The 24,293-nt window shown below is 39.9% G+C and overlaps 1 protein-coding gene across 1 annotated transcript in view; it reads right to left on the bottom strand.

Annotated features, from left to right (window-relative positions):
* Positions 1-23,922, bottom strand: part of KLHL32 (kelch like family member 32) — a 202,335-nt gene extending 178,413 nt beyond the window's left edge. The window contains exon 1 of the mRNA XM_034991559.1: positions 23,428-23,922. Within this exon, the coding sequence (XP_034847450.1) occupies positions 23,428-23,598 (171 nt within the window). The 5' untranslated portion in view covers positions 23,599-23,922. The remainder of the gene's footprint in view (positions 1-23,427) is intronic.
* Positions 23,923-24,293: the final 371 nt, after the last annotated feature.

Genomic DNA, 24,293 nt, shown 5'->3' with positions numbered 1-24,293 from the left:
CTCTTAACTAAAATTTTAACTAATTATTCCCCAGCCACAATGAAGAGTTATAATATTTAAATTAGCTACATTAAAAGTACCAAGGTGAAAAAAATGAATCTAAGTATTTTTATGAGAATTGGCTATGAAGACCATTTCATCTATGTTAAGATAGTCAACAGAGTAAAAATGAAAAGACATTTTCCTATCCAAAAATAATATCCAAAAGCACACATTATTAAAGATTAATTTAATATTATTGGATTTGGCTGAGAAAAATAAAAAGGTTCCATTTTTCCACCTTATAAATTATCGACATGTGTTCAAAGTCTACTCAATATAAAGTCAAAGTGTATATTTATTGTTTAAAGAGAGACATTTAAGGGAAATATCAGTGAAAAAAGGTAAAAAGTGAAGAAAAGAAGGAATGGTGTGGTACAGAGGACAACAGGAAGACAGATACATAAAGAGATCCAGAAATAGTCATGCAGAAAGTCACAGAGAGCCCCATGGACTGAGAGATGCATTTATCACTGAGAGCCATCCCAATCATGGAGAGAAAAATGGGTGACACTTTCATGCAACAACTCTACTTTGAGCTCTTTTATGATACACAGCTATGGCCTTTCTGCAATTACAAGCAAAATGCCATGTTGCCTCTTGGTACACAATACCAGCCAACTCCTGTGTTCACTCACCAACTATTCCTTGAATGCCCACTACACTATGCCTGTTAGGAATGTTGCAGATTTAGGAGTGAATAAGAAAGACAAAAACCTCTGCCCTGATGATGCTTACAAATGGAACTGAGTCCATTGTTTACAAAATGGAGGTTTCTTTTCTCTACTGTGGAGTAATGTTTTAATTTAATTGCCATGGTCAGTCACTTCCTTTTTAACTTTGGTTGTTGGTTTTTGGCAATGTTAAAAAAGCTGCAACCCAAAACACATTTCCTTACACTACAATGCTAATTAGTACATGAAAAAGCTAGAATGTTCAATACTATGCCCTGTGTTCTGGTTCACTGTTGTACCAGTCTGCAAACTTTTTATTGATTGTGCAAACATCATTTACACATTTGGAGGAACAGCCCTAATATTTACGTATTTATAAATTACATAGATAGACTGTATACCAATCTGTTATATTCATTATAAAACAAACCCCAAAGCAGAAATAAAATTGACACAAAAATTTATAGGTAGTAAATGCTCCCCCACGTCCCCAGAGCTCATCTGCGCTCTCAGGGGTACATAAACCCCTACATGAGAGACCACTGCACTTACGTTAATCTTTCAGACTTTTAAACTTTATGACAACTTCATCAACTAACTCTATCCATTTTGACAAATATTGTCCATGACAAAAGGGGAAGTAATCTAATTCAGTAATTCAAAGCAAGTTGCAATGTTGGCTAGATTCTCATAGTTTGCTACTTCCTTTGCTTCAGTGGGCAATAAACATTTCAGTTCTGGGCACACCAAAAAAATTAATATAAATCCTGATTGAAGGTATTTGTGGAACGTATATCAAAAGATTGAATAACTTCATTTTTTAAAAGATTTTATTTATTTTTTTTAGAGAGTGAGAGAAAGCATGAGTTGGGGGAGAGGCTGAGGGAGAGGGTCAAACAGACTCTGCACTGAGCATGGAGCCCAACGAGGGGCTCAGTCCCATGACCCATGAGATCATGACCTGAGCCAAAACCAAGAGTCAGATGCTTAACCAACTGAGCCACCCAGGCGCCCCTGAATAACTTCTTAATAAACACTGTTTACTAAATATTACTTTATCCTTCCACAGAATCAAAAGGCCTTTCTGGGCCTCTCAATGTTAGACCTGATATACATGTACATTTATGCACATGCACACATTAGGAACTTTCTTATCAAGAACAAAAATACTACTGAGCATTGGAATACCTATTTTGGGGTGCCTGGCTGGCTCAGTCAGTTAAGTGTCTGCCTTTAGCTCTGGTCATGATCCCAGGGTCCTGGGATCAAGCCCCACATCGGACTCCCTGCTCAGTGGGGACCGTGCTTCTCCCTCTCCCTCTGCTGTTCCCCCTGCTTGTGCTTTCTTTCACTCTCAGTCAAATAAATGGATAAAATCTTAAAAAAAAAAAAAAAAAGGAATACCTATTTTTATTCTTTTCTTATCATTGCTATTTACGTTTTTGTAGTACATTCTTTTAATAATATAATGGAATGGACAGTATTACCCATTTGAAAAACAAAGAAACCCAGCACAAAACAAAGTAATTTTACTAAGATAATGTGGCAAGTTAACAACTGAGAGAAGATTCTAACAACGAATCACCTAACACTAGCTCAGGTGTGTTTTCCTGATACCACACTGCAGCAAGACCCTGGCTTTTAAAATCTTCTTCTCTTACTACAATGCACAACTTCACAAATCTTTTCCTCAGAAAGTACCATGAATGTTATTCCCCACAAGAAAATGTAAAGTTTATTCTAAGACCACTTACTATATTTCACTTATTTAAAGGCTAGGGGGATAAGTACTCTTTTCTCACAAAACGACACCTCATGGGGTTTCCACTGTTGGAGGTTACAAAACTCACCGGCCACGCACCATTGGAGGACACAGGTGATCTCTTAGTATTTATAAGGCATGACTATAACAATAATTAAGTTTTCTACGCTAATATGTCAATTCCATCTGACTTCTGCCATTTTGCTTTGAGATAAAGGAACCCAATCTTCTTATACAATGGTTTCTACATGTGGTTTAATTGCTCTTCAAATCTGAGACTACAATTGGGTCTCATTTCCCAACAGGATCAGGTAGCACCTAGGAGGTCAGAGTGACAGAAGTGATGGTAAGCAAAACCACATGTGAAAATTCACAAACACACACAAAAAAACCCATCAAGGAAAAGTTCACTTCAGCTAGCTAGCATTAAGATTCTTATATCAGTCTCCTATTGTTGCTCTGATAAATTACCACAGAGTTAGTGGTTTAAAACAACACACATCTATTATCTTATAGTCTGGAATGGGCTTTGCTGGGCTAAAGTCAAGGTGTCAGCAGGCTCTGTTTCTTGTGGAGGCTCCAGGAGAATCCGTCTCCTCGTGTGTTCCAGCTTCTACAGGCTATGTCATCCCTTGGCTCATGACCCCTGCCTTCGAAGCCAGCAATCATGTCACTTCAATCTCGGCTTCTGTTGTCACATCTCTGACTCTTTTGACTCCCTCTTCCATCTTCTAGGAACCCTCATGATTACATGGGGCCCATGTGTATAATCCAGGATAACTTCCCACCTCCAGGTCCTTCGGGTGCACATCTGCAGAGACCCTATTCCCCATAAAGGAATGTTCACGGGCTCCTGGGATTAGGATGTGGACATCTTCGGGGCTATTATTCTGCCTACCACAATGCTCATACATAATGGCAACCTTAAACAAAAAGTTCTCTGAGGTCTACACAGCTTAGTGTCATGGAAAATTTAGAAGGTTTGGAGGCATGTGACTAAGGCTGGGATTTGGACTCCGGCATTGAGCAGTTGAGCAATCTTAAATTATTCAATGTTGAGCAAACTCAATTTCCTCGTCCATAAAATTGTCTACATCTAAGAGTTATTAAAGGGTTAAATGAAAATAAGGAATGTGATGGGACATCTGGGTGGCTCAGTCAGCTAAGCGTCTGCCTTTGGATCAGGTCATGATCCCAGGGTTCTGGGATTGAGTCCCCAGGGAGCCTGCTTCTCCCTCTCCCTCTGCCCCTCCCCTGGGACATGCTCTCTCTCTCTGATAAATAAATAAAATCTTAAAAAAGAAAAAGAAATAAGGAATGTGAATACACAGAGTACTAAGGCTAGTAAAGAAATAAAGAAGATGTTAAATGAATGGCAATTTACCTCACCTTCCATGTTTAGACTTTGTAGCTTGAATAACAACTATCATTTCCTTAGTAAAGGAATATATTCATTTTCTGACCAATCCTTGTAGTATTAATATTCTTTCCACTAAGAAGTTTCAAATAATTTTATTTTAGCATTTATATGGTAAATGTTAGTTTGTAATAATCCTGATGCTTAATTATAACTCAAGATAAAAGACTACTCTAGGGGCACCTGGGTGGCTCTGTTGGTTAAGCAACTGACTCTTGATTTCAGCTCAGGTCATGATCTTAGGGTCATGAGATCAAGCCCCATGTGGGGCTCTGAGCTGGGCATGGAGCCTGTTTAAGATTCTCTCTCTCTCTCTCTCTCTCCCTCTCCCCTCCCCCCTCCTGCTCATGTGCACTCCTTCCCTCTCTCAAAAAAAAAACTATAAATATACATATGTATACATATATATATAGCATACTAGCATATATGTATACATATATATATATAGCATACTTCAGTGAGTTGGAGTTTTAGAATAGTTTAGAGGTTTTAAAGTTTGCAGAAGAAATTCAACATTTTTATAATTTAAGAGTTTTCTTTGCCCTCTTAAAGGGCTATTTTTTCATTCATTAGGTAAAAAGCCACAAATTTCTTTTTATTATAGCTTTGAAATTTGCTCCTACTACATATATACTTTGTGATAAGTAATTAGTAATTGTCATCACTACTAGAAAGCTTGTCTTAGTCCAACCTTTAGGATATAAGTCACTGTTTTTTTCTGGCTGACTTATCACCAAGCTTCTTGAAATTGACTTTTGCCTACAATATGAAGCTATGGTTCGTATTATTTTCAACAACCATCTCTTAGAGCTCTCAAAGAAAAACATGTCTACCATTCTAAAAAGCAGAAATTTTATTATAAGATCTCTAACATCAGTGTAATAGAATCTAATGCAGATTTGGCTAGACAAGAGATGAACGATCTAGCAATGAAATCATGGGAATATATATTAAACACACTGTGTCCCAACATTGTCCCTCTTTCTATCCCCCCTCCCCCCCTACGATAGGATAATCCTCCACCGGGAATCTCTCATTTACTAACTAGAAGGAGAATCCTGTTTAAAGCAGCCTGCAGCATCTACCAGGTATAAGAGTTAAGGGCCAGAAAACACTTCCACACATTCACAAATATTTGCTTTGTCTTCCTAGAAAATCTCTAGGAAAGAACAATAACCCTGTTACTCCAAACTTCTGACTTATTGTCCAAAGACTTGGTGAAACTAGTGACTGTTTTGCTTGCTCCTTAGAAAAAGAAAAGAAAAGAAAAAAAAAAAAGGCCTAATAAGAGATATAGAGGATTGTATCTTTTATTCTTCTAGGTTACTTTTATTAGATCCAAAAAAATTGCTATTTCCTTCTCCAGGTGGCAAGGTTTGAGGTCATTTGGATTTCTTTCAACATTAGAACCGAAATAGAATATACAGCAGAATATTAACAGGCATTTTTTTTTTTAAGGAAAACACTTTTGTAGTACTTTCTTCACTCATACACACACAAAACTGAGGAAAGATGAGGGACAAATTCTACATCTAAGATCACATGATGATACATCATCAGCAATAATTTGGGGGAACAAAGAACTTTATAGGACTCTGAATTACAAAATATTTTGTGATGATTGGAATGATGTTCATAAATGTTTCAAACAATATTTGCTGCACCAATTACATGCAAGGCCCAGGCTGGAGTATTCAGTAGGGGGGAGGGGTGGGAGGGAGGGCAAGAGAGATACCTTGGCAAGTCCTGACACACCATCAGCCCTGCTCCACCAGCCATGCGGGAGCCCTCCACAGCGGCTTGTGTGGACACTGTCAGCGTGGACCTGTTCTGCTGCTACCATTGTCTTACTACCTTTCATTTCTTGATACTCTCCAATGAGCCAGAAGTATGACCTAAGGTGTCCTATAAATATTTTCCTATGTGTTCACTTTTTTCTTTAAAAAAAGAGGGGGGGGGCTCCTGGGTGGCTCAGATGGTTAAGCGTCTGCCTTCGGCTCAGGTCATGATCCCAGGGTCCTGGGGTCGAGCCCCGCATTGGGCTCCCTGCTCGGTGGGGAGCCTGCTTCTCCCTCCCCCACTCCCCCTGCTTGTGCTCCCTCTCTCGCTGTTTCTCTCTCTCTGTCAAATAAATAAATAAAATCTTTAAAAATAAAAAAATGAAAAAAACAAAAACAAAAAACCCAGGGCCCAATGCTACCTCCCCATAGTCTAGGGAAAAAATCAGTAGCGTGTTTGACCATCTCAGATAGCTTATTTTGCCTTCCTGTGTCTGGGGCTGAGTGGAAGTCCTTGTAGGCTGCAGGATGGAGACACAGCAGCCTATGTGTGAGGCGCTCTGACTGACAACACCCCGGGGTCACCAGAACTAGTAGCAAAGCTCTTTCATAAGGAATGCAAATTACCTCAAAACTCTCCTCTCTACATGTATTTCTATGACCCTGGGATTAAGGTCAAGATGTCCCTCACACACGTTAAAAACCACTCTTAGATATGAAATTGTTAATGATGCTTTGGGTAGGTGTCCGCATGACATACAGCCAACTTTCCTTTCCACTGTTCGGCAATATCTCATTCCCTTCCAGCAAATTGGAAATTCAAAGTGGAAAACAAAGTCTGTTCAAGACAGTAACCTAGCATATACAGCAACAACAAGACACACACACAAACTCCCTTCTCATAAAATATAAACCACAGGAACATTTTCCTTGCATTCTTCTTAATCCCATAAACAACTTTCCAAACACTGGAAATTACATTCACAATAATCCCAGATTGTAAATTATAGCAGAAGCAATGGCATGGTCAGGAAATCCGAAAGACAGAACAGTGAGAGAATTTTGTGCCTGGAGAGCTTGGATCATGTTCAAAGGATTCGAGATTTATATCTCAAAAGTATAGCCTTTGGAAAAATAATTGCAAAATAAAAGAAACATTGAACCCTAAAATACAGACAAACCTGACAAAAATTGTCTTTGCTGAGCAGCCTTAAAACAATGTTGCTTTTTAACAGAATTTTGGTTTAAAAGCCAGACTCTGGGCGCCTGGGTGGCTCAGTTGGTTAAGCGACTGCCTTTGGCTCAGGTCATGATCCTGGAGTCCTGGGATCGAGTCCCGCATCGGGCTCCCTGCTCGGCGGGGAGTCTGCTTCTCCCTCTCCTGCTCCCCCCTCTTGTGCTCTTTCTCTCTCTCACTCTCTCTCTCAAATAAATAAATAAAATCTTTAAAAAAATAAAATAAAATAAAATAAAATAAAATAAAATAAAATAAAATAAAAGCCAGACCCTGCTCTCCTCTGCTTGAAAAATAAAAACCACCACCAATACTGGTAAACCATCAATTCACCATCTAGTGTAGTTCAGACCCTTGGTTTGCACCTCACATTTATTACCTCATTTAATTTCCACTTCAGCCCCCATGAAGTGACAATTCCCCTACTTTTACAATTGGAGCGGAAAATAAAACCTAGCGACACTAAGCCATTTGCCTGAGGACAACACACAGCCAGAAAATACATGAACAAAGCTGTTAGAAACCAGATTGGTCTCAGTCTAAAACTGTACTGCCTCTATAATTAATTCTCACATTAAAATGTAGGGCTTTTTTTTTATTAGCGTGCAAAATACATTCTTTTTCTTGCTCTTAAGTTATATGACATATTTTTTTAACTGTTTTATGTGAAACTTTTAAAAGTGAACTTATTAGAGGCAACAGGGGAGACCCCAGAAGCATGTCACATGAAGTGCACATGAACGAGTCTCCGGAGTTCAGGCAGTTCCTTCAGCCCTGGTGCGCTCTCAGGGGAACAGACCGAGGCAGAGCTCATGACAGGACACACCTCCCATTTGCCCATGGAGTGAAGGGAATGGAACCATGTGCCACAGTGGAAAACAACATGATAAAACACGGGCTTTGGAAGGACCAGCCATTTAAAAAAAAAAACCATTTGCTGGATGTTTCAGATACACAGAGACTGAAGACCTTTCTACGACTCCACTATCAAGATAATACCCTAGTCCTAGTCAAGAGACTAGTGTGAAGCCTAATTAGCAAATCCATACAAAAACTATCAAGACTTTCAGAAACCCAACTCTGCATACATACATTACCCAGACCACAGAATGCAGTTAAACAGTAACCTATCTGCAATAAAGTCAGTGTGTTCATTCCTCAAATGCTCACTGAAAAGAAGAACAAAGCGAACCAGATCCTATCACAAAGACAAAACTTTTCCCCTCAGGAGAAAGTCTCCACCTCATGTGGGGAGACTATGTGCACAGACTACTAGATAACATGGGGAAAGCCTATAATGTATCATTAACACATGCAAATGACTGCAAAACTAGTCTTCCCACGGTCTTCCCAATCACAGTAAATGACAACTTTCTCTCTCCAGTGCCTTAGGCACCTGCCCTGGAATCAGTCTCGTCTCTCTCACACTCTGTGGCCTGTTCACCATCAAATTCCCTGGGCTTTCCCTTCAAAGTGCAAACAGTAGTTCTCACCACCTCCAGCCCCTCTATCCCAGACCATCATTTTGTCCCTGTCTTATTTGAATAACCTCCTATTAGAGCTTCCATCCTCATCTCTCTACATAAAATGGAGAATTATCATTTCAACACACAGGTCAGGTTATGTCATATCTCTGTCTAAACCGTCCAAGCATTTCCCATCTCACTGAAAGTAAAAACCAAAACCCTAACAGCAGCCTCAGGGTGTCACATGTGATCTGGTCTCATTCGCTGTCCCGGCTCAATAGCCTCTGACCTCCTTAATGCTCACAAACACCACTAGTACCTGGCACCTTAGGGCTCTGTCTTTGCTGTTCCCTCTGCCTGAAATGCTCTTTGCCAAGCAGTATATGGCTCACTCCTTCACTTTTCAGTGGCCCTTTCCAGACCACTATTAAAAGGAGGCAATTCCCACCACCACCATGAACAGCACTGCCTACTTCACTCTACTGTCCTCCACAGCCTTTAATCCCACTGGACACACTCTGTACTTATCTATTTGCTTAGAGTCAGTCTTTTCCAACTAAAATGGAAGTGTCATAAGGGCAAAGATTTTGTGTTTCATGGTACTGCATCCTCACAATCTACAACAGTGCCTCGTACTTGTAGGCAGTCAATACACAACCGCAGAATGAAGGAATAATTTAAAAAAGAAATTAATAAATGAAAAAGCAAATAGTGAGATTTGTGCAGGGCTAGGGTATTAGATAAGAGACTGGAGAGTCAGAAGGCAGGAACTTACAGGAGAGGGGGGGAGGTATGAGACAGAGTATCAAAGGAAGCCCAGAGCCCATATAAAAACCTGACTCCCAAAAGGGTGAGATTCAGATTACATGTTCCTATGATATTCGGCCTTGAATTATAAATATGTGTGTATGTTTTATCGTTTCTATAAATTATGAGTTAAGGACAGAGACAATATCTGTGATAGTTAATTCCATGTGTCAAACTGAGTAGGTCATGGGGTGCCCAGATATTTCATTAAACATCCTTAATGGCTGTGTCTGTGAGAGTGTTTTGGGTGAGATTAACATGGGAATCAATAGACTGGGTAAAGCAGGGGGCCCTTCCCCAGTGAGGGCGGGGAGCTCATCAGATCACTTCAAGGCCTATATAAAATAAAAGGTTGAGTAAGAAAGATTTTTTTTCTCTCTGCCTGTCTTTGAGCTGCAACATTGGTCTTTTGCCTTCCAACTTGAACTCACACCAGAACTTACAGCATCCTCTTGCCACAGCATCAGTATAATATCCTGCAAAGGCAGGTTTTCAACACACTGTGCAGATGAATTACAATGCCTTTTAATGGAAGAGCAAGTCAGATCATCTCCAGAGTGCTGCCTGCCATCTAAAAATATCTACTCTCGTTATTCCTAGAATCACGACTTATTGTATTAAAGCTGTCTATTCACCAAAGGGGTATATTTAATTTTTACAACCTAATTGCTCACTCAATGTTAAAAAAAAAAAAAAAGGACTGAAAGGTTATCTTCTATGAAAACAATAAAACAATTATGAGAAAGCAGTGAGGTACCTACAATAACTTTTTCTTTCATTTTTAAAAATTTAACTAATAGATTTTATTTTTTAGGCCAGTGCTGGGTTCAGAGCAAAACTGAGTAGAAAGTACAGAGAGTTCCATATTACCCCTCCCCACTCCCCATGGACGGCCTCCCCACTATCAACATTCCCCACCAGCGTTGCAAAACTGATGAACAATGACACATCATTATCAACCAGAACTCAGTTTTGTTTTTTTTTTTTTAAGATTTTATTTATTTATTTGACAGAGAGAGAGACAGCGAGAGCAGGAACACAAGCAGGGGGAGTGGGAGAGGGAGAAGCAGGCTTCCCGCTGAGCAGGGAGCCCGATGCGGGGCTCGATCCCAGGACCCTGGGATCATGACCTGAGCCGAAGGCAGATGCTCAACGACTGAGCCACCCGGGCGCCCCAGAGCTCATTGTTTCTATTCAGGTTTACTCCTAGTGTTCTACATTTTATGACTCGGACAACCATATAATGACATGTCTATAAGTGGTATGGTATCAAACAGAATAGCAATGCTGCTCCCAAAGATGCCTGTGCTCTATTTGTCCCTCCTTCCCTCCAGCCCCTGGCAATCATTAATCTTGCTGCTGTCTCCGTAGTTTTTCCTCCTCCGGAATGCCAGCCAGAATGCCAGAATCCCATTCTTAGATGGAATCATACAGTTATATGCCTTTTCAGACTGGCTTCTTTCCCTTTACTAAGGGAAAGGGACCATGCATTCATGATCCATCCATGTCTTTTCATGGCTTGATAGCTCATTTCTTTTATCACTGAATAATATTCCATTGTATAGAGGTACCACAGTTTATATAATCAGAAATGAGAGACATCATAACTGATACCACAAAATCTGAAGGCTCATTAAGAGACTACTATGAACAACTGCATACCAACAAATTGGTAACCTAAAAGAAATGGATTCCTAGAAACATACAACTTGTCATTACGGAATCATGAAGAAATAGAATCTGAACTGACCAATAACAAACAAGGAGAGTAAATCAGTAATTTAAAAACTCCCAAAAAAGACAAGCCCAGGGTCAGGTGGTTTCCCTGGTGAATCCTACCAAACATTTAAAGAAGGAAAATTAATGTTAATCCTTCTTAAATGCTTCCAAAAAAATTGAAGAGGACAGAATACTCCCAAACTCATTTTATGAGGCCAGCACTACCCTGATACCAAAGACAGATATGGACACTACAAAGAAAAAAACTATAGGTCTATATCCCTAATCAATATAAATTCCAACATCCTCAACAAAATACAAACCAAATTCAACATCACATTAAAAGGATCATACACCATGATCAAGTGGAATTTATCCCTGAGACATAAGGATGGTTCAACATTTGCAAATTAATAACAGATACAACACACTAATAGAATGAAAAAATCATATGATCACCTCAATAGATGCATAAAAAGCATTTAACAAAATTTTAGCATCCTTCCATGATAAAACTCTCAACATCCTAGAAGAAAACATAGGCAGTAAGTTCCTTGCCATTGGTTTTGGTGATACGTTTTTGGATGTGACACCAAAATAAAGGCAATAAAGGTAAGTAAGTGGGAGTACATCAAATAAAAAAGCTTCACACAGCAAAGGAAACTACTAGCAAAGTGAAAAGGTGAGCTATAGAATGAAAGAAAATATTTGCAAATCATGTATCTAATAAGGGATTAATATCCAAACTATATAAAAAAACTTTTACAATTCAATAGCAGAAAAACAAACAATCCACTTAAAAAATGGGCAAAGGAACTGAACAGACCTTTTTCCAAAGAAGACATACAGATGGCTAACGGGTACATGAAAAGATGCTCATATCACTAATCATCAGAGAAATGAAAACCAAAATCACAATGAGACGTCACCTCATACCTATTAGGATGGCTACTGTCAAAAAGGGAAGAAATTACAAGTATTATGGATACTTGGAGAAAGGGGATGGATAAAGGTGGACCAAAGGATGGAGAAAGGATATGGAGAAAGGGACCCTTGTGCACTATTGGTGGAAATGTAAATTGTGCAGCAACTATGGAAAAGAGTATGGATGTTCCTCAAAAAATTAAAAATAGAATATGAAGGGCATCTGGGTGGCTCAGTCAGTTAAGCGTCGGCCTTCGGCTCAGGTCATGATCCCAGGGTCCTGGGATCAAGCCCCACATCGGGCTCCCTGCTCCGCGGGAAGCCTGCTTCTCCCTCTCCCACTCTCCTTGCTTGTGTTCCCTCTCTCACTGTGTCTCTCTCTGTCAAATAAATAAATAAAATCTTTTAAAAAAATAGAATATGATCCAGCAATCCCACTTTTGGGTATATATCCAAAATAAGTGAAATCAGGATCTTGAAGAGATATCTGCACTCCCATGTTCACTGTAGTATCATTTGCAATAGTCATGACATGGAAACAATCTACATGTCCTTTAATGGATGAATGGGTAAAAAAGAAATGGATATATGTGTACACACACACACACATTCATACACACAAAATATTATTCACCCATGAAACAGAAGGAAATCCTTCCATTTGCAACATGGATGAACCCTGATGGCATCATGCTAAGTGAAATAAATCAGACAGAGAAAGACAAATACTGTCTGATCTCACTTATGTGTATGTATAATCTTAAAAAGCCAAAATCATAGAGGCAGTAGAATGTTGGTTGCCAGGGGCTAGATAATGGAAGAAATGGGGAGATGTTGGTTGAAGGATCTAAACTTCCAGTTAAAAGATGAATAAGTTCTGGGAATCTAATGTATAGCACAGCAACTAAATTAACAATACTATGTGTAGGCATGGAAGTTGAATAAGAAAGTAGATCTTAATAGTCCCCCCCCATCTCCTACCCACCCCCCACAAAGGTAACTATGTTAAGTAATGAATGTGTTAACTAACCTTATTGTAGTAACGGTTTTACAACACATTATGTGTATCAAATTATCACACTGTATACTTTAAACTTATACAATGTTATATGAAATTTTATCTCCATAAAGATAAATAAAACACAAAAATTAAAATTAAAATGGAACTGTGTGTGTTTCTGCATTGTTATTTTCCACATCAGTGTTGCTCAAAGTAGGCTGTCTTCAAACTGCTTCTTGTACATCCAACCCAAGGTAAGAAATCCTTGCCAGAATACAAATGAACTCATTATTTGCTTCCTTGAGAAAGATTTCCTGTGAATAGTGCTAGCTGAACTAACACGGTGTCTCATGATGTTGATTTACATTCGGTAGCTCATCAGCATGGACAGCTAACAAGCATTTCTCAGACTGGCACTGGTCCACGGACCACAGGTAGCACTAATCAGTATTTTTATACATTACCCATTAGATTTTGACTTCCTTTCCCACACTATACTGAAACCAACTTCTTAAAGAACAGTACATTTTTCTGCATCCTCCTCAGTCTTCTACAGAATATATCAATCCTTGAAATTCCTTTCTTTTCTGGCTTTGGTTAAAATGTACATGTTGATTATCTTTATATATCTTCGACTCTTCCTTTTCTGTCCCATGGCCATATGCTCATTCTCTTTCTGCCACTTGAGTAAAGGCATCCTTTAGGTTCTAACTACAGATATATTTTTTTTCTGTATTTTTCTATATTTTTTCTGCTCTTTTCCCTCCTGATATGCAATCTCCTATATCCCCAAGGTCTCAACCTTCACCTCTTATGCAGAAGCTGCAGTGGTGATGTTTTTTGTATCCCTTGCAACATCCAGCACAAACATTTTTGCATATAGTAGATACTCGGTAAATGCCTATGGAATTGAGAAAGTAGTGAATTATGTGTAGCATTTGCCACTATTATCAAGCATAGAGTTAATTTGTTCTTACCGTATTAGAGAAGCACATTGATTTGCTAAGTAGCAATAGTTACTGTATTGAAAATATTAAATAAAATTAAATATTGAACACTAAGTGAAATCAAAGAAAATTAAAATGGAAATGGTTAAAATATTTAAAATAAAAAATATTAGAGGCAAGTAATTTTATAGTTGTGTGGAGCAAAATTAATTTATTATCAGGAAAGGAATATAGCAGAAATACAATGATCTTAATATTGGATTTTTTACCTTTTTCTATTGTCAAAAATTCAGTTTCAAAATTCAATCAAATAGTGAAAATAGATAGCTAACCCTGCAAATTATCTTCTTGATGGTTTTGCTATCAAAACTCAAAAAAGGAAATACACATTTAAAAAACATCGTATATCTGAATCCCTTTCCCATATTCTTCTTAATCTACCCACTAGTCTTAAACTTCCTTCAGCTCCCCACCCTCCCTTACAAGGGGTCTTCACAATATTTGCAAAGCTGATAAAACCTCATTCTTTAGCCACACTTTTTAATTCCTAACAGACACTGCTCTACTTTTTACTACTTTTTATAAATAGATTTTATAAAATTAAATATTAAAACAAGTACTCATTTGATGGAAAACAATGATCGGTTTGCCATAGAACGCATAGCTCAAATGTACTATTAATAATGATGTTCTGGTGCCTCTGTGACTGACGCATGAAATACATGTTAGGGAAAGGAAAGAACACAGCTGTGTGCAAATATGCAAGAACTAGCAATGCTGCTGTTTCACCATAAACACCCAGCAACCGCAGAACTCAGTAGTGCTTGTTCAACCCCAAAGAAATTAATCACGGGACAGGCCAGTGTAAAACGGGCTATGGAAAATATTGAACGTCATGGGATTTAATTTTCGTGACATTCATGCACCAATTAAATAACGGCAGAGTAACGCTTTACTCTTTAGGACAGCACTAGTGATTTATATGCTTATAGTAACTATAATAAAGATAAACTAAAAATAATTAGTATATGTATGGAAGGATTTGGAGGTTATTTTTCTAGTATTTGTAGTCACTTCTTTTCTGCAGAGGATGGGTAATTGTAAGTAGCCCCCAGCTAAAATTTACTTTTTAGGGCTGTACTGATCAGACTGTGACAATATTCCTGTAAACAAAATGAGTGAATCGAAATTACAGCATGGTGCCCCGTGCCTGCTCAGAATGTGTACAGAAGAAAGCCCTGGCAGGGTGACCGAATGAAAGACAAAAACTGTTTAAGAGTCGTTTAACATTCACACAGTACCTGAGGGCTTACAAAGGACACTTATTTTTATTCTTAATTTTATTTTTTTAAGCCCAAAGATCATGTCCTGGAAGCCTACAGGGGGCTTCCAGAAGGAATGGGAGCCGAAGAGCAGGCTAGGGATAAAGGCAGGAGGCTGCAGGCTCGATGGCTGGCACCAAAATAGCTGCCAATGTTATGCTGCTGTTTATTCTTAATGTTTGATACACACAATATGTCTCATATAGAATTTCTGAGAAACAGGAATGTGAATGGAGCGCCTATAAAACCCCAAACAGGAAACCGGAGGAGCCCAACACTGATCTCATGTATATGTTTTAAGGTCAGCAGTGCGATGACCTTCAAGTCCCGACAGGGCACCCTTAGGAAAGAAGACAAACGAATGTGTTAAACAGATAGCATGTCACTGGGGTTCTTGGGGCGGGGGGCGGATTCCGAGGAAGGGATTGGGGAGGCCCCGCCCACAAGACACAGCAAGAAACCGCGCCAATCAGACTGCAACAGCGGAGAAAGACTATACAGGGTCTGTGGGGCGCCAGGCACTACGGCAGGTGCTGGGATGCAATGATCAGAAAAGCAAAAAACAGTGGTCCTGGCTCTGCCCTCCAGGGGGAATTTCAAGCGCTCACACTCTGCGCTCCCGCTTAGACAGCTTCCTTCAAAACGCCTCGCGGCTGCTCTTTTCCCAACACCTTCCATGCCTCGGGGCTGCGGCGGGTGTGGGCCCCTTACCCCCGCGATCCCTGATCCTCCAGCCAGGGGCCTCCCTCGTTCCTGAGTCTTTCCTCCCCCCCCCCCCCCCCCCCCATCGCACCGGCCCCGCGGATTCTGCCTCCTGCGTCCCATCCATTCTTACCTCCTGCAAACCACTCCTCACACACACATCCTCTTCTCTCCCCCATCTGCTCCCTCATCCCCTCTTACTTAACCACTCTTCATGCCCTTGGTGTCCATTATTTCAATCTGAGCCTCCTTTTCTTTGTTTTTAAAATGGAGATGATAATGATAATACCCATCTTACAGGTTTCTTTGGAAGATAAAATGGTTGATACACAGTAAGCACTCAGAATAACTGCCTGTAGCACAGTAAATACTCAGTTAATAGTAGTTGTGATTATTGTTCTTATCGACTGAGAATGCCAGAGAGAGGAAGAGGGATAAAAACAAGGCTCAAGCCCCAAAACATCATCCTAAACCTCTAATACCAATTACATACAATGTAGTTTCTTGCTCATTTGTCTGTATCTCCTACGAGACAACGAATTCATTCTGTCCAGAAAATAGTAGGAAGGTAACAAATGCTTATTGAATTTCAAAAACATTTATTTCTAACTCTGTATCATATACTCACTTAATAGCTTCTTATGCCATTTTAATCAAATACTAACTGGATACTTTGATTATAAAAATACATGGAACATAGATTTTTTTTTAAATCATGACTTTATCCTCTTCTCTCAAAACTAAAAAAAAATTACATAGGCAGAGCATGCTCAGGCTCTAATGGAAAATGATGCTCAAATATTTAACTTTCCAAAATGTCATATTTGAATCACTTTACCATCACATATGCAAAGCTATGTTAGACAGTCAAGACATCTGCTTCCTTGGCCAGAAAGTGTAGGCGTTCATGAAGATTGAAGCTAGAGATAGCAAATGTTAAAACAACAGCCTCCAGAAGCTGCAGGGTGGCCCACAGCCCAGGGCTGCCCACACTGGAGCCCTGCGACTTCCGTGTCCCCAGTCAGAGGGGTTGCCTTAGGTAGGAAGGTAAGGGGCTGCCTCCTCCCACCTCTCACACTCTAGATCACAAGGCCCTAATTTCTCCTGTGACCTCTGGTGCAGCACCTTCCCCATTCAACTTTGTTCAATAGCACTTTGGTGGACTTGACTAGTCTTCACCCAACCACAGGCCCTCTCAAAGAAGTTCTTCATGAAAGAGGCTGCAACACATGAAACGTAATCTTTAATTCCTTTTAAAAGAATTTTCCAGCTTTGAGATATAATTGACATCAACACTGTGTAAGTTTAAGGTAAACAACATGATGATTTAATACACACATATATTGCAAAATGATTACCACAATAAGGTTAGTTAGCACATCCATCACCTCACATAGTTACCTTTTCCTGTATGTATGATGAGTGTGCATGCGCATGCACATGTGTGGTAAGGATTTCTAAGATCTACTCTTTTAGCAACTTTCAAGTCCATGATACAATATTGTTAACTATAGTCACCATGCTGTAATTAGGTCCCCAGAGCATATTCATCTCATAACTGGAAACGTACATCCTCTGCCCACATATCCCCCATTTCACCCACTCCCCAGCCCCTGGCAAATACCATTCTACCCTCTGTTTCTATAAGTGGGGTCATACAGTATTTGTCTTTCTCTGTCTGACTTATTTCACTTAACATAATGCTCTCATGGTTCATCCATGTTGTTACAAATAATAGGATTTCCTTCTTTCTTATGGGTAACACACACACACACACACACACATACACACACTACATTTTCTTTATTCATCTGTGGACAGACACTTATGCTGTTTCCATATCTTGCCTATCGTGAATAATGCTGCAAAGAACATGGGAGATATCCCTTCAAGATCCTGATTTCATTTCCTTTCAATATATAACCAGATGTGGGGTTATTGGATCATATAGTAATTCTATTTTTTAATTTTTTGAGGAACCTCCATATCATTTTCTGTAGTAGCTGCACTAATTTACATTCCTACCAGCAGTGTGGAAGGGTTCCCTTTTCTCCACGTCTTCATCAACACTTGTTATTTCTTGTCTTGGTAATAGTCATCCTAACAGGAATGAGGTGATATGTCATTGTGGTTTTGACTTGCATTTCCCTGATGATTAGTGATGTTGAGCTTATTGCTGTTCATGCTCATGTACCTGTGGGCCATTTGTATATCTTCTTTGGAAAAATGTCTATTCAGATCCTTTGCCCACTTCTTAATCACAGTATTTATTTTGGGTTTGTTTGGTTGTTTTTTGTTTTGTTTTGTTTTTGTTTTTTTTTTTGCTATTGAGTTGCATGAGTTCCTTATATATTTCAGCTATTAATGCCTTAACAGATAGCTGTGTAACTATTTTCTCCCATTCCACAGGCTGTCCTTTCATTCTGTTGATCTTTAATTCCTTGAGAAAGACAAGCTACAGTTTTAAGGTTTCAGAAAAGGGGGACGCTGAATATGAATTTAGGGAGGTGGCAGAGGGTGGACTGGATAAGCCTTCATGAAAAACTTCACACTTGTTAGTTTTGATAAACCTTGGAAGATGGACAGAGTAAACTAAGGTGAGTAGGAGGCTAGGGCAGAAAGAATGGTCATTAGCAAGGCCAAGAAGTGGAAAGACCCTCAGGTGCAATGGAGTATATCTGGAGAACAGTCTGCTGCAACCTCAAATGAACAGATGGGGGAACAAAGATGAAGATGGATGATAATGACACAGCATGAAGGCACACTCCACTCTGGGAGTCTGGCAAATGTGCACGTGAGGAGCTCTGGAGGATCTGAGCAGGGGATTGAAAGCTAACCACGCAGTCATTTGCACAATGGTTTGCAAAGGGACACCAGTAGAGGAGAAAAGTTAGATGGCTACTAGAATGTTCTAAGTAAGAAGGAAGGAGGTGTCAGATTCAGAAAATGAAAAGATGGAAAAAGATAGAACAAAAAGTTATTCTGACCCATCAAAAGGTGAGCAAGGCTGCAACCTGGTGAACCCAAAAAGATAAACTGTTATCTCTTCCCCCAAGTAGCTAGGCAGAGCATGACCAGGACTCTCAGTTTAGTGCAAGGAGTGAAACAGCTAATGTTTATTGAAAGTCTACTGTGTGTCAGAGACAGTGCTTAGTGCATTATATACTTTATCTCATTTAAGTCTCTACGTCAAGCCATTCTGAGAGTTGTGCTTTATGATCACCAATTTACAGCTGAAAAAACACAGATTCACAGAAGTAAGATGACTCACCTATGCTTAGAGAATAGAGAGTAAAGAGGATTAATAACCAAGAGCTATTAATTAGAATAGCACCTATTTGCTGGACACTGGGGAACAATGGCCAACGGAGAGACCATCCCTGCTGCTATATTCAAACACAGACCTGATTCGTAAGCTCTTCCCTTTCTTCTTTCTGCCCCTGCTTCCACTCATAAAAGAAGTCCCTGGTCTGAATTGGTTAATAGCATTTGACTATTGCCAAGTTGTGCTTACACTGCAGATACTAAGCCTAATTTTTATTTTTTAAAAATCATGATTACTTGGCTGAAAAATGTTTTCATTTTTTCTTTTAAAATGTTGATAATCACAGGAAGCTACAGTACTTTGTGCTCAACTGCTTGTTATTTATATTTTAAGCAAGAAAAGCTGGTACCAACTCTCAGATCGACGTAAAGAAGCAGTTTACATCAAAACTCAGGCCTTCTCACTCTTGCAGTACTACCTTTCCTGAATCAAAACAATTTTGATTCAAAATAATCTGCCAGATGTCAAAGTACAAAGTGCCAAAGTCTAATTTATAGGAAGGTACTTAATTAACTTGAACAGATTACACTAGAAAGAAAAATCCATCAATAATTTGCATATTTTTTATATTCAAGATATTAAGAATTGAAATGCACATGGAATTCTATGACAATTAGAAAACATTCCCTCATCCACTTAATAAATATTTATTGAGCACTAAGCCTGAAGCAACACTATAAACACTGTGAGAGATACAGAAATTACTAAAGCAGCATACTGTTTTGAGGTGTTTCAATGTGGTAGAGCGTAAGACACAAGGAAAACAAACATAATTCTAGTTTAGGGCATGTGGTTGTTGGAAGACAATTCTCCATGGGTCTCTTGCATTTTTGCACGTATTGTGAGTGAGGCACTGACTGTCCTTTGTTCTGAACTCTCTTTTCAAGGATATTTCTATAGCAAACAGCTCTGGAAGACAGAGTGGTATCTCCCTTAGGAGTAAAGGGCAGTTTTGCTTATAATCCTGAAAGATACAGTGTCTCTTTACAGAGCAAAGGGTAGGCATGCTTACAGACTAGTATAATAATGTGTCCCTCCAGAAGAAAAAACAGACATGTTTCCTAACCATTATTAAAGATTTGGGTTTCCTGAACTCAATGATCCTCTCTGGTAAGGCAGTCCATTTTGTGTGCAGTAATGGAAGCTGGCCCTCTTCATGTCACCTATGGGAACAGAGGCTCAGGGAATAGGTGCAAATAAGCTGAGACTCACAGACTGCTGTTGCTATGAGTCATAAACTGTCCTTTGTCTCTGACTTTGGAGTCTCATGTCTTCTACCCACATCTATGAAACTGTGTTAGGCTAACTTGCTGGCTTGCAAGTAGGATAAAATCTCAGTCTTGACAGTTCTTGACAGCAGGGGGTTGCAAAAATGGCAACAAATTCATTCCCTTTCTGCATCTCTGCCCTTTGGTATACCCTCTTATGCTGACTCTGGGCTTGGCCATGTAACTTCCTTGGCCAATGGGACATCAGAAAACATGACACAAATAGAAGACTAAAAAGTACCTATCCATTGAGGCTTACACTCTTGCTGGCTGTTTTTAGAATTTCACAATTCTAGGCTAGCCTTAATCCCAAACAGGCTAGCCTGTTTGTGTGAAATATGTGCCCAGTGTCCCCTACCACCTCAGCCAAGAGCCTCACAATCACCAGACATGTGAACAAGGCCAATTCATGTCATCCAGCCTCCAGCCAACAGTCCAGTTAACTGCTGGAGTGAGAATGGATCCAGCATTGATCAGTAGGGCTGACCGACCCGAGGGAACTGTTCAGCTTCTAGGTTTTGAAGTGGTTCGTTATGCGACACAAACTAACAAAAGGGCAGAGGACAAGGGAAAAACTACTTCTAGTACAATACCTATATTACAAATGCCACAGGGCTCAGTGTATGTCTGGTTAAATATTGTAACTCCAGCACTCAACACTGTGCATAGAAAAGAGCTAAAAGTGCCCACTGTTCCAGCTTTGTTTTGGTTTCTGCATCTGAACACTTACAACAAAAGTCACTTAATTTTCACCTCACAGGCAGGTTGTGAGCTTACAGGGACTGTGTATGAATCTAGCAGGGCACACAGTGCAAGGGAAAAAGCAGAATTCTGTCCTCCAGGAAACATGCTCCTGTGTGTGAAAAGCAGCTCTTCCACCTAATATCTGGCAGTCAATGGGTGGGTCATTTAAACATATTGCACTTCAGAGGCGCCTGGGTGGCCCCATCAGTTAAGCGTCTGCCTTCGGCTCAGGTTGTGATCCCAAGGCCCTGGGATGGAGCCCCGAGTCCGGGTTCCCTGATCAGTGGGGAGTCTGCTTCTCCCTCTCCCTCTGCCTGCCGCTCTCCCTGCTTGTGCTCTCTCTCTCAGTCAAGTAAATGGATAAAATCTTAAAAAAACATATTGCACTTCAGTTTCCTTATCTGCATCATGGGAATAATAAAGCTTTCTTCACGAGCTTTGTACCACAGGTGTTAAAAAGGAGGCCCTCTCTGAGTATTGGGGCATTATGGTAGAAGAGATGAAAGCCTGGGAGTAGCAGTAAACACTGTTAAAAGCCAACAAGTGACAAGCACTTACTCACACGCTTTCTCTCTCACATAACACACATGCACAAAATCAAACCATTTCCCAAAGTTAAATTAAAAAGCTAACTGGCAGAGACCTAAGAGGAGAGAAGCTAAGTAACAACAGGACTATATTATGGTCTATAGGAAAACAAAACTTAGTATATTATATTATTATATAATTTGCCTGTGTTGTATAGAACAACCCAAAGTATGTTGTTTGAAAGCCCCCTGAATAATATAACTTTCTGGAAGATGAATGCCCGACAACGTGTGAGTGTATAAAACGTAACATTATACTAATGCACCTAAAAGGTCACTTTTCAGATATTCTGCTTCATTTCTGCAGTTGAGAATTAAATCCCTACTTTTTATTTATAGACATTTTAACTACTTCGCTCTTGATCCTCTACAGTACTAGGTTTCATCATATTTAAAACACTTTAAAAAAAAAAAGACATTCTTTTATGATTTGGCATCTTCGAAAATTCTGTTTAACTGCTGGTTGGCAATTGAGTGCAGTTGATATTGTCTCTTAGACATTAAAACCAAGATTATTATCGGAATTATACAAATCAAACCAACAAATTACTTATGGGCCTAAGTTGGTTTTCTGTAGCATTTTGAGACTTTGGTAAGGGAAATTTAAAAAACAAATCACAATTTCTATTCTCATTTATATGAAATATGTATGCAAAGTTCTTTTTCTACCACTTAAATCATAGGAAGTACTAAATAAATGGCATTTAGTTATGGTTTAGCTATTGTTAGCTATAACCATACTGTATATTTTAATCTTTAAAAAAGCAATAAACATGCAAAGACATGAATGGAACTAGAGAGTACAATGCTAAGTGAAATAAGTCAGTCAGAGAAAGACAAATACCATATGATTTCACTCATATGGGGAACATAAGAAATAAAACAAATGATCATGGGGTGGGGGGGAAGAGAGAGAGACAAGCCAAGAAACAGACTCTTAACTATAGAGAACAAAGGTACTGGTCACCAGAGGGGAGGTGGGTGGGGGGTTGGGTGAAATAGATGATGGGGATTAAGGAGCGCACTTGTGATGAGCACCAGCTGTTGTATGAAAGTGTTGAATCACTAGATTGTATGCCTGAAACTATTAAACTGTATGTTAACTATAGTGGACTTAAAATGAAATAAAATAAAGCCACAAACATATCACCATATCTCATTAACCACTGACAATCAAGCTCTAAAGTTCTACTAAACAAGACCACATGCCTTCAGCAACACACACTTATCAACCATAAAAGGCCATTAGGCCAATTGTATCTCTATCTCTGGAGCAAATAGTTGGAAAGATTAAGACAAGAACATGCACAGAAAACAAAAAATCAGAAACACTACATATATTAGTGGACGTTTTAAATTTTAACAAATTGTTTTACAGATTGTCCTGATCCTGAATCCAGAAACATCCTCTTCCCCAGTTCACACCCCCATCATGGGGCACTACAATGCCACACTGCATTACCATGGGATGGTATCAAACACCCCTCAGCTCAGATGCGAAGTCTGCTCTCCACTGGAGGGACATCCAGGTGGCCAGACCCAGGAGGATCCCACCAGAATCCCAATCTCATTCTGCCCCAGAAAGGCCCCCAATATTCACAGGTCTGGGGCCTGCCGTCGAACGGACTGGTGGTTGCATGCCACTTCAGGAAACTTTGTCATCCTCTGTGTATGGATATCTTTACAGAAACAAACACACTACCCCAGCTTACCCGGAAATAGTCGCTGCATGCTGCCAGGACTGCCTTGTGAGCATGGAATTTCTGTTCCTCGGCAATCAGGGTGATATCGCAGAGGATGCCGTCACTTCTCTGCTGATTCAGCGCTGCCAAGACACTATCATTGTGAGATTCCGAGTGGCAGAGCCTCTGGCCTGTCAGCATTTCTTGAATACTACGAAAGAGAGCAATCACATCAACACTCTTCCTCTCACCAGCCCCTGCCACCCCCGGGCGAGCTCACCCCTCCAGCACCAGTGTGGGTGGTGCGGATCCCAGCTCGCTACAGGAACGGGACATTCTTGTTCCCACTTCCTTCTCTCTACTCCTCTCTTGCCCTCCTTTTCTCTAATTCTCTCTTTTCCTCACCCCCTCAGGTGTCTTTCTCTTTCCTAGGTGCTTCTCTTTCTGAATTTGTGTTTTGGTGTGTGTCCATCTGTGTCTGTGTATTGGCCCATGTCTGTAAGCCTGTGAGCTTCTGCTTCTGGGCCTCCATCCCCTCCATCCCCTCCATCTCTGAGGGCAGAGCTTTCTCTGGATGTGTATCTGGATGTGTGTACCTATGTGACTCTCTCTTCTCTGTGACCCCCCCCCCCCAACTCTCTAATCCCTTCTCTAGCTTTGTACCACCCGTGTCGGGTTAGTGCAAGCTCAGAACCTCATCACCATCATGTACTGATCTAGCACAGAATCGTCGGGACCTACAAGACTCATTAGAGATAAAGGAAGTTTCCAAGTCTCCCCACAGGTCACAATACTACATTAATACATAAAACAATACTGAGTAAATGTTGGTTAGAGAAAAAAGGGCTGCCACTGACCATTCTGTGTAAAAGGCAATTAATTAAACCACGGCAGAT

This window comes from Mirounga leonina, unplaced genomic scaffold, assembly GCF_011800145.1.
Source record: "Mirounga leonina isolate KUSES-001 unplaced genomic scaffold, KU_Mleo_1.0 Mir_53, whole genome shotgun sequence".
Taxonomy (NCBI): domain Eukaryota; kingdom Metazoa; phylum Chordata; class Mammalia; order Carnivora; family Phocidae; genus Mirounga; species Mirounga leonina.
The sequence above is the reverse complement of the archived record's forward strand: the minus strand, read 5'-3'. Positions and strand labels throughout refer to the sequence as shown.